This window comes from Impatiens glandulifera, chromosome 1 (assembly GCF_907164915.1).
Source record: "Impatiens glandulifera chromosome 1, dImpGla2.1, whole genome shotgun sequence".
Taxonomy (NCBI): Eukaryota; Viridiplantae; Streptophyta; class Magnoliopsida; order Ericales; family Balsaminaceae; genus Impatiens; species Impatiens glandulifera.
In genome coordinates this window covers 26026650-26036885 of record NC_061862.1, presented here as the reverse complement: position 1 = coordinate 26036885, position 10236 = coordinate 26026650, and the positions used below count along the sequence as shown (strand labels likewise).

At 35.4% G+C, this 10236-nt stretch overlaps 3 protein-coding genes across 3 annotated transcripts; 2 read left to right on the top strand and 1 right to left on the bottom strand.

The window, feature by feature from the left end:
- Positions 1 to 709: 709 nt before the first annotated feature.
- Positions 710 to 4188, top strand: LOC124919749 (biotin synthase, mitochondrial-like). The gene is made up of 6 exons (XM_047460074.1): positions 710 to 1068; positions 1551 to 1730; positions 2603 to 2709; positions 2959 to 3164; positions 3563 to 3702; positions 3782 to 4188. The coding sequence occupies exons 1-6, from the start codon at positions 862 to 864 to the stop codon at positions 4073 to 4075; spliced, it is 1134 nt and encodes a 377-aa protein (XP_047316030.1). The 5' UTR covers positions 710 to 861; the 3' UTR covers positions 4076 to 4188.
- Positions 4189 to 5412: 1224 nt separating this feature from the next.
- On the top strand, positions 5413 to 6776 carry LOC124920667 (GTP-binding protein At2g22870). The gene is made up of 4 exons (XM_047461208.1): positions 5413 to 5914; positions 6004 to 6073; positions 6158 to 6320; positions 6399 to 6776. The coding sequence occupies exons 1-4, from the start codon at positions 5467 to 5469 to the stop codon at positions 6606 to 6608; spliced, it is 891 nt and encodes a 296-aa protein (XP_047317164.1). The 5' UTR covers positions 5413 to 5466; the 3' UTR covers positions 6609 to 6776.
- A 931-nt stretch (positions 6777 to 7707) lies between these two features.
- Positions 7708 to 8750, bottom strand: LOC124921039 (probable ribose-5-phosphate isomerase 3, chloroplastic). Its single transcript, XM_047461640.1, has one exon. The coding sequence runs from the start codon at positions 8663 to 8665 to the stop codon at positions 7829 to 7831; it is 837 nt and encodes a 278-aa protein (XP_047317596.1). The 5' UTR covers positions 8666 to 8750; the 3' UTR covers positions 7708 to 7828.
- Between the last annotated feature and the right edge of the window lie 1486 nt (positions 8751 to 10236).

Sequence of the window (10236 nt, the reverse complement as noted above, 5' to 3'; positions counted from 1 at the left end):
TAAGTTTTCTCTATCCGGCTCTCCCGATTTTAAAACTAATTACATTTATCATGCGTCTCTCAAAAAAACTCCATCCCGACTTCCTTGAAAAAAGGTGTGGAAATAAAAAATTCCATTAAAAATCTCGTTTTTTGGTTGGAAAGTTATCAATGGAGGAGTCTTCACAACTAACAAACTAAAAAAAAAGATTTCATCTCGCTAACAGATGCAACATTTGTTTGAAAAGTGAATAATCCATTGATCACATTCTTCTTCATTGTGACTTTGTCAAGAGCATGTGGGCTCTTCTGCAGAACCTCCGGTAAACCAATTTTCCTCATCATGTAGTGGACAATCTAGAAAGAAAGAAATAGAAGAGTTTTTGAAGAGAAAAATTATGGATACAAGCGTATCAAATGATTTATGTTACACGCGTTCGCTTCTATCCGAAAATGAGAGACTTATACGAGATGAAATTTTTTCGATCTTATTGACATTTATAATTTTTACGTTGTTTTCTTATTTATTTATTTTTTCTCATAATTTTGTATCGTTTGAACGTTTTTTTTATATAATAAAAGTTAGTATTTTTCAAAAATAAATAATATGATTATACTTTACCAAATCCATTAAGATATTTAGTTTAAGTAACTTATTATTGCTTTTGGAAAAAATAAAAATAATTAGAACATAAAGCTTTCAAACTTCCCTCCTCCTCTGTCTTCTTCCTCTTTCCTTCACACCCTTTTCTTCTTCACTTAAGAAGCCTCGAAACCCTTTGCCACCTACCAAAACCAGCGACAATTTCAAGCTCTCTACTCTCTCTCTCTCTCTCTCTCTCTCTCTCTCTACTTCTCTCTACTGTTACCTCTGCAGCTAGAAATGAGCTTACTTAGGTCAATTAGCTCGAATGGTCGACGGACATTTCGATGGATACTTCCCTACAAGTATTCCTCCTACTCCACATCCCCTTCCGCTGCCGCTATTCATGCAGACCGAACTGTCCGACAAGGACAAAGGAACGACTGGACCAAAGATGAGGTCAAATCCATATACGATTCTCCCGTTCTAGATCTTCTCTTCCATGGGGTATGCATATAACTCTTTCTCGATTTGCATGTGTACTTACAATAGAATTTGATAATCATTTCGTAAACAACAGATCCATCGATGAGAATCGATCAATCTGTTCAAATTGTAAACGCTAGGGTTCGCTTCGTCTGCGGCGAGAGAGATGAGAGGAAAAATTGTAATTCTATCATTAGCTGCTAAATCGGGTTAATTCCCGCTAATGCTTGTCTATTGTCTAATTTTGTAAACTAACCCTTTAACTATTATCCGTGTTACAAACTAACAACCCAACTTAAGTATTTCTAAATTTACAATATTTATCAACAACAAGAATCAAACTATAAAATTGTTAAGGATGAATACTGGTGGTTACTCAAACTTTATTGAATACATGATTAATGGGTAGTTTTGGTTTTCTATTTTCTAATCTCGATTTTGGCTGTTCTACACTCAATGCTTTCTTAGTGTTGTGTTAATAGGTTGGCTTAATCTTGTTGTAGGCTCAGGTTCATCGAAGTGCTCACAATTTTAGGGAAGTACAGCAGTGTACTCTATTGTCTATTAAGACTGGAGGTTGTAGTGAAGATTGCTCTTATTGCCCTCAGTCTTCTAGATATGATACAGGGGTTAAAGCCCAAAAGCTTATGAACAAGGATACTGTTCTTGAAGCAGCAAGTAAGGTACATTTTTTACCCAATCCAATTCCATTATCCTGATATTTGGCTTCACTGTGGAAGCAAAACTTTACAAGAACAAGACAAATGATGTAAGGTAGCAAGAAAACTGAGGGAGAATGAATCCTTGGTTTCAGTAGTGTAGGGTGACAATACAAGAACTTTTGTCGTTTTCACAAGTTTGTGGTTTGGTGAATTCTATTTGTCAGAGAATTTTGTCAAAATTTTACTTTATTAAACACATTTTTAACTATTCCCTTGCATAAGTGAATCCCTAGTTTTGCCTATGAAAAAGGAGAAGAAAAGAAAAAACAAAATAATAGTAGTATTGTTTTAAATGCTTGAGACATGTTAATTACTAGTTAAAATGTGCAGATAGTCAATTAAAACTTCACTAATTAAGTGTTGACATGGTCAAATTGAACATTTTTGCTTCCTTCCACCCCTTCTTTTTAAAGAAATTCTCAAATATATAATTAATTATAATAGAAGTAAGATGTTTGCATTAATAAATACAAGCGTATTCATCTACCAATCTGAACAGCATATTGTACATGTTACATATTAGATTTTGATGCAGTTCACCATTCATAAGGATCTTTCAATACATAGCATTTGAATATTGTCTATAGTAGTGTTCTTCAATAAAGCAGCTGTACTTTCTTTCATTATATTTCCAAGTATTGTCATAGTTGATTTTTATTTTATCGTCACCTGAAATCTTAATACTTTGATAGCACAAGCAGAGGCATCTTGAGTTTAAACTTGTTAATTTGGGAAAACAGACATACACCCATTCTAATTTCTGAGAGGAAAATAGCAATGTTAATTAATAATCCTTGATCAGTAGCATCACATAAGGACTGTGATTTTTTCAGGCAAAGGAAGCTGGCAGCACTCGATTCTGCATGGGCGCTGCATGGAGAGACACAGTGGGAAGAAAGACTAATTTCAACCAGATCTTGGAATATGTAAAACAAATAAGGTAAAATCAATTTCAATCCTCTAGTCAATCTGAGGATTATTTGTTAGTTCATCCACAATTTTGTCCAAGAAAGAACTGATTTCTACCATAATCAAGTGTTTTTATCATAAAAGTTCATTAATGTTATATACATTTTAACTTTACCAAATAGTTTTAGTACTGGAAAGGCATTGGGAGCATCTGTAGTCGGTAGATTTATATAAAAAAATTGTATTCATTCATTGATTATTATAATCTATGATTTGTCAGGGGCATGGGTATGGAGGTCTGCTGCACCTTGGGTATGTTAGAACAACAGCAAGCTTTGGAACTGAAGAATGCAGGTCTTACAGCTTACAATCACAATCTTGATACTTCAAGAGAGTACTACCCAAATATAATAACAACAAGAAGTTACGATGAACGCCTGGAGACACTTAAACATGTCCGTGAAGCTGGGATAAATGTCTGTTCAGGTAAAAATATTAACTATATTCATTAATAACACCTTTTTTTACCTCATGAATCAACTTAATTTGATAATTGTTATTTAAAATCACTTCATTATTCAGATTCAACTAAAAATTAAGCTAGAAAATCATGACTTAAATCGGTAATATAGTAAGAACGAAATACAACTTTAACCCTTGAAATCAACTTACAAATGAAGTACTTAATGATTCATGAGTTAACATTTGGTACATTTGGAAGTTTATTTTTGACACTTAAAATTCATCATTCATCCATTCATTCAACACTTAATTTCCTAGATTTCAGGATTCAATATGGAATGAGGATGAGAAGTATCTGACCTTAGCTAACAAGTAATTCATGATGTAATTAATGGCTAATTCATATTGGTTTGTATTCATAGGTGGAATAATTGGGCTTGGAGAAGCAGAAGATGATCGTGTGGGTTTACTACATACATTGGCAACACTCCCTACACACCCAGAGAGTGTTCCTATCAATGCTCTTCTTGCGGTCAAAGGCACTCCCCTTGAAGATCAAAAGGTGAAACTTAACTGTCTCACATTAATCTGATATCGTGTTACGTATAGAATTCACAACATGACTTGTTTTATGTGTTCAGCCGGTTGAAATATGGGAGATGATCAGGATGATTGGTACAGCTCGAATAGTTATGCCAAACGCAATGGTCAGGCTGTCAGCTGGGAGAGTTAAGTTTTCCATGGCTGAACAGGCATTATGCTTTCTAGCTGGAGCTAATTCCATCTTCACAGGTGAGAAACTGTTGACAACTCCTAATAACGACTTTGATTCGGATCAGCTCATGTTTAAGGTGCTTGGATTGGTACCAAAACCACCCAGCTTTCCTGACCACGCTGAGAATTGCGCAGAAGAAGCTATTTCTAATGCAGCTTGAATTCTTCTCTTTAATCAGTTATGTTATTACATTAGAAAGACATAATAACTTCAATAAATGAGACACCATTGTTTATCCTATGTTGTTATTTCTATCTGAGATTCTTTAATATATATATATATGCACGTCTCTTTGTTTATCCGAGATAAAATGAAAACTTGGAAATTCAATTCAATTTTGATGTTTTGTTCAGTTCCATGCCCTATTTAGTTGTACCATATTCGTCGTCTTTTTTTGCGAAATTCATTTTAATTTCGTTGTTTTGTTCAGTTCCATGCCCTATTTAGTTGTACCATATTCGTTTTTTTGCCAGCTCAAAACAGTCGGGATTGATTGTGGCTCATTCCATGTGATTGTGTTAATAAATTTTTTCATCCTTATTTTTTTTTCCTCTATATTATCATTTAAAAATGAGTTCCTCTTAAGTGTGATTGTAAATCAATTTTATATTTGAATTTTTTTTTCTTTGATAAAAATAAATTATTTTATAAATACTAGTAATGTTATTACAAATAAAGACCAAAAGTTAATTTCAAATTACATGGTATAATTAGTTTCATGATAATTAAATTTAACCTTGAATTCAGAGTTGAACAATAAAAAAAAAGACATGTCTTGACAATCGAAAAGATATCAGCTTTGTAGCTATGTTTAGAGAAAATGACATAAGCCTTTGCTTTAAATTCGCTGAGAATGTTGCCGGAATAGTTCACATCGATTCCGATCCAAGGTTCAATTGAGCACTTGGGCTATACATATTGGTGTTGGGTTTCTGTTTTCGGTTCTAAAATTCTGTTTTGTTCGTTTTTTTTGTTATTCACAAAACTGATTTTAGTTAATTCTTTTTGTCTTTCACTCTGTCTTGGACGGTTAGATATATATTAATAATATTCTTTTCTCATCTTTGTTTTTTATTCTCTTATAATATTGAATTTTTTTTCTCATAATTCTTTCGCTGCATTTTGATCACAAATTTTCCATTTGATCCTTGAGATCGAGAACTCTTAACCTCAATTAAAAAGCCAGGTCGTAACATATTGCTGCGATGAATCTCATATTTACTTGTCCTAATCGTTATTAAAATTCGCTTCATAATTAATCTTGATTGTTCGTTCGAATGATTATTCTTATTTCCTTTCCGTAAATTGTTTAGGCGATCATCTTTTTATGTAATTCTTTCATTTGAGATTGTAAAATGCCAGAGTTAGATTTTTTTCTTTCTAAACACAAGTTTATTTTTACATAAGAAAAATAATTAGTTTTCATTTTTTATTTTTATTTTTTCTCTTTTCTTCTTCCCCATTATTAACTGACAATATATATAACCAAAAATAGTTGTTTTTGATTTGTTATGGGGGACATCATCTAGGTCGGGACTGTATAACACAAATATGAAATCAATGACACTCGGAATTCGACTCTTAGCTGTTCGGAGTTCATTCCTATCACCATTTTCATCATTCTCCCTAATCAAAGTGAACAATCCTTCACCATCTCTCTCAATCGGAAGCATTTCCGCTCTCTCCGCCAGTCGCGGTCCTAGCTACAGTACCCAGTCACCAGGTATCCGCAAGATTCTATTCATCCCTCCCGGCGTCGAACCAGACGAGGTCACAAGTGACATGATATTGCCCGGTTCCAACATCGTAATCGGACCTTACGCTGGCGAATCGAAGATCAAAGAAGTTGAATTTGTTAAGAGCAGTGCTAAAGCCAAAGATTGTCCCAGTGATGACCGACCGGAGTTTGCTATGTTAGGTCGCTCTAACGTGGGGAAATCATCGCTAATCAACTCTCTTGTTCGCAAAAAAGAAGTGGCTCTTACATCGAAAAAGCCTGGTTAGTTTACTAGTAGTGCCTTCCAAGTGTTCGATGAAATGCCTTGTCCTGTTTTGTTTTTGAGTGTATTGGGTGGTTATCTGTTTCAGGAAAGACTCAGCTTATCAATCATTTTTTGGTGAATAAAAGCTGGTATATAGTCGATTTGCCTGGTTATGGGTAAGTGTGGATTTACTATTTAGTAGTGGAAGGTTGAGAATGAATGAATGAATTACTAAAGGGTGATGGGTATTGGGTTTGCAGGTTTGCTAAAGCTCCAGATGCAGCAAGAATGGATTGGTCGTCTTTCACAAAGGGATACTTTCTGAATAGAGATTCTCTTGTTGGTGTTCTATTACTAGTTGATGCAAGTGTGCCGCCTCAAAAGATAGACCTCGACTGTGCCAATTGGCTTGGAAGGAACAATGTGAGTTTTCTTTAGTTATTATAAGATATTCGATGATTGTTTGTTTGGTTAAATGATGATGATGATGTTGTGTGACAGATACCGATGACGATTGTTTTTACAAAATGTGATAAAGTGAAGAACAGCAAAGGGAGAAGACCAGATGAGAATATTGAGAATTTCCATGAAGTGTTAAGGGAGAACTACAAAGAACAACCAGCATGGATAATGACAAGTAGTGTTAATGGTTTGGGTAGAGATGACCTTCTTTTGCATATGTCTCAGTTAAGGAACTTTTGGGACAACTGAACTCATCAGGATTGAGCTCACTCTTTTTCTTATACCCATCTTCGTTGTTTGCTTAAAGCATTACCCACATTTCTTTGTTTTATCAAACCATATTTTGACCATGTTGAAATCTAAGTGTGCAAGGAATTATATATATAAATATTCTATTCTTATCATCTTCCCAAAATAGGCTAGTTGGTTGAAAGATTTTTTTATATACTTTATTTGAATCACACTATAATAACTCCTAACCTATTAGCGTCGGTGTGCTTAAGGGAAAAATATTACGTGTTCGATTCGTACTTAGACCTCCTTTAAATTTTTTTTTTGAGAACGCTGGTTCCTATTCTCTTTTGGAGTTCGACTAATCTTTAAGTTGAAGTGGAGGTAATAATTGTGGGGTCTAGCTTCTTAAATTAAAAAAAAAAAACTATAACAAGTCCTCTGTAAAAGATCAATGTTTTATGATCGATTCTCACTAAGAACATGCCTAATTGAAGTGGGTCAATCCGGACCATGCTCTAAACTTGAAAGTGTGCAGCCCTCTTATCCCATGCTGAGTCCCTGGCAGCGCCTCAGAAAGTTCGAACCCGTAATAAGGTGTCTTGCTTTTAGCCTTACAAGAGATTTGCTCGCAAACAATACTTGGAGTTCATTATTTTACAACACTAAGTAGGAAACCAAATTACTATTGTTTGATTCTCTTCTCTTTGTCTCGAGACTCTATAGAAAAAAAAAAAGAAAAAAAAAGAAGGAAAAAAAGAAGGGGAATGGTGTATTGACCTTATTATAATAAGATCGATCCTTAACTTAAAGGAAGAGTATCTTTAATTTGTATCTCGAGTGACATAAAACTATAAAAGTCATGTATGATTAATCTTGATAATGTATATCTATCTACATGTTATTTGATTTGAATTTGTATAGTGAAACAAATATTCAATTTCAAATAAAATTATTGTTTTTCTTATCATTCCTACTATGACTAGAGAATAAGAGTTCATAGCAAAATAATTAGTTTACTAGTTAATTAAATAGGAATACAATAAAACTAAATGTAAATCTACTCTATATGACTTGTTTTTTAATCTTTTAATAAATAAAAAAAGCAAAAAACACATAAAATTAAAATTATTTTTATTACTAGACTTTCATCCAACAAAAGACTTGACAACGACGTCGTTTTAAGAGGAGGAGGAGGATCAAATGCAAAGGAAATTGAATTAAAAATCTCATCTTTCTCACTTGGTTTTCAAGGTTACACCATCCTTACCAGCAATGATGACTGCTGTAGCCATATTAAGAAACAATCCATGATCAACGACTCCTTCAAGAGCAGAAATCTCCTTACCAGCCGCATAAGAATCCCTAATCGGAGTCTTGAAATACAAATCCACAATGTAATTCATATTATCAGTCACATAGGGTTTCTCACCTTCAATTCTCAACTTAGCTTCAACTCCTTCTTCCTTGAAAAGCTCCTGTAATCTCGTCAGATTATATTTCCAGCAGAATTGAACAACCTCAACCGGCATAGCCAATCCACTTCCACCTAATCCATCGACCAATTTGGAATCATCAACGACCACTACAAATTGATCGGAAGCAGCCTCCACCATTTTCTCTCTCAATAGAGCGCCTCCTCTTCCCTTGACTAAATTCAGATCTGGATCTACTTCATCGGCGCCGTCGATGGCTAGATCGAGTTTCGGATGGTGGTCGAGGATTGAGAGAGGGATTCCGAGAGAGGCGGCTTGTTCTTGAGTGCGTTTGGAAGTTGGAATTCCTATAATGTCTTTTAATTGACCGGATTTGAGAAGCTCGCCTAGTTTGGAGACGACGAATGCGGCGGTGGAACCTGTTCCGAGTCCGAGAACCATGCCGCTGCGGACGTATTCTACGGCTTTGTCGGCGGCGAGTTTTTTGAGATCGTCTTGTGATAGGGTTAGGGATGGTGGGGTTGAGATCTGTGATTTGATGGAAAGTGATCGGCTTTGTTGTTGTTGTTGTTGGTGGTAGGTGCGACGGCGGAAGGAAGATGTGGGAATGGATCGGAGGGAGAGGCTAGCAGCAGCCATGATTATCGACTCTGTATTTTTTTATTGATTTGGTGAGGAGGAAGAAGAAGAAATGTGAGCCTTTCTCTTTCTCTGGTTTTTATTATTTTATCCGCTAATATAATCTAAAGCCGGTCAATCTCTGTCTCCCATTTTGCTTATAAAATAAATATCTAATTGCTTCCTTACAAATTCTATCAACTATTTATTTTATTTCACTCAAATTGGCTACATTTTAAATTACAAGTTAAATTTCGTTATAAAGATAAACTACAATGTCCTCATAGGCTAAGGTTCAAGGTTGTTTTCAATCTCCCTTGGAAAACACTTTTGGACCGAAATGATAGATAGGCGACGAAAAAGAGCGGTCCAAATTGGCGAAGAGCATTGTGAAAACCTAATGTTAGGACCACAATCCACACGAGACCACACACTCTCGTGTGGGTTGAGGCCCAAATTGGCAAAGAGCCTCGTGGAAACCTAATGTTAAGACCACAACCCACACTCCCTCACGTGGGTTGAGGCCTAAATTGGCGAAGAGCCTCGTAGAAACCTAATGTTAGGACCACGACCCCACACTCTCTCGTGTGCGTTGAGGCCCAAATTGGCGAAGAGCCTCGTAGAGACCTAATGTTAGGACCACGACCCCACACTCTCTCGTGTGGGTTGAGGCGATATGGAGAATAATGTGTCTTCCGAGGCAATACAAATATTTTGATCACTGAAGCGTTTGGTCTTAATATCGTGTTTTGAAGCATTATCATAATTTTTTGCAAAAGATTATGAGGAAGTAGAGTACATACCGGAAATAGTTTTGGGTATGGAATTTATGACATGCCCATAGGATGGATCTAGAGCATCCAAAGAGGAAGTTGAAGCATTGAAAGAGGAAAATTTGTTATTATGAGTAGAGGTGTCAATTCAGGTGGGTCGGGTGGGTTCGAGTCGGGTTGAAGGAGGTGCATAATAACAAAATTTTCAACACGAACCCGACCCGAACCTGAACCAACCTGAAAACAACAAACCCGGACCCAGACCAACCCGACCAACCCAACTAACCCAAAATATTGATCTAACTACCTCATATTCTACAAACTGAAATGGTAAATCATGCCTCACAATTGTTAAGATTAACAACTCTTTAAATCTTTCTTGACTAAACTTTTGAGACCTAATATTAAGACTTTTATCCCCTTGTTCTAACAAAGTTTGAGCAATATCACGAGTTTTCTGTCTAGAACATTGATTAAGGATATGACGGCGAAGATTACCTGTTCCCATGCTACTATCAACTTTGTATGTAATTCCACATGCTTTACATTTACATCGCAAATTTTCTCCCTCTATTTTAGGAAGCATATCAAAATACTGTCACCACTTTAATTTTAATGGTCTCTTTCGTTTATCAATACCAGTTTTGGAGGCTTGATCTTGAGAATCAATACACGTTTCTTTATTTGCATCTAAATTTGCCATAGGTGAACCCTCCACACTATCCTCCTCAAGATCAAAATTAATTTGTGAACTCATTTTATTGCTGGATACTAGCGGAGTTCAAGAGATTAAAAAAGATGAAAATTAGAGAATGAATG

Bases quoted from the DNA above. Each gene is read 5' to 3' on its own strand.
- LOC124919749 (XM_047460074.1), top strand. From the start codon at position 862: ATGAGCTTACTTAGGTCAATTAGCTCGAATGGTCGACGGACATTTCGA. The intron at 3,165-3,562 runs GTAAAAATATTA...TTGTATTCATAG, and splicing joins TGGGATAAATGTCTGTTCAG to GTGGAATAATTGGGCTTGGA. The intron at 3,703-3,781 runs GTGAAACTTAAC...TTATGTGTTCAG, and splicing joins CTCCCCTTGAAGATCAAAAG to CCGGTTGAAATATGGGAGAT.
- LOC124920667 (XM_047461208.1), top strand. From the start codon at position 5,467: ATGAAATCAATGACACTCGGAATTCGACTCTTAGCTGTTCGGAGTTCA. The intron at 6,074-6,157 runs GTAAGTGTGGAT...TTGGGTTTGCAG, and splicing joins GTCGATTTGCCTGGTTATGG to GTTTGCTAAAGCTCCAGATG. The intron at 6,321-6,398 runs GTGAGTTTTCTT...GTTGTGTGACAG, and splicing joins ATTGGCTTGGAAGGAACAAT to ATACCGATGACGATTGTTTT.
- LOC124921039 (XM_047461640.1), bottom strand. From the start codon at position 8,665: ATGGCTGCTGCTAGCCTCTCCCTCCGATCCATTCCCACATCTTCCTTC.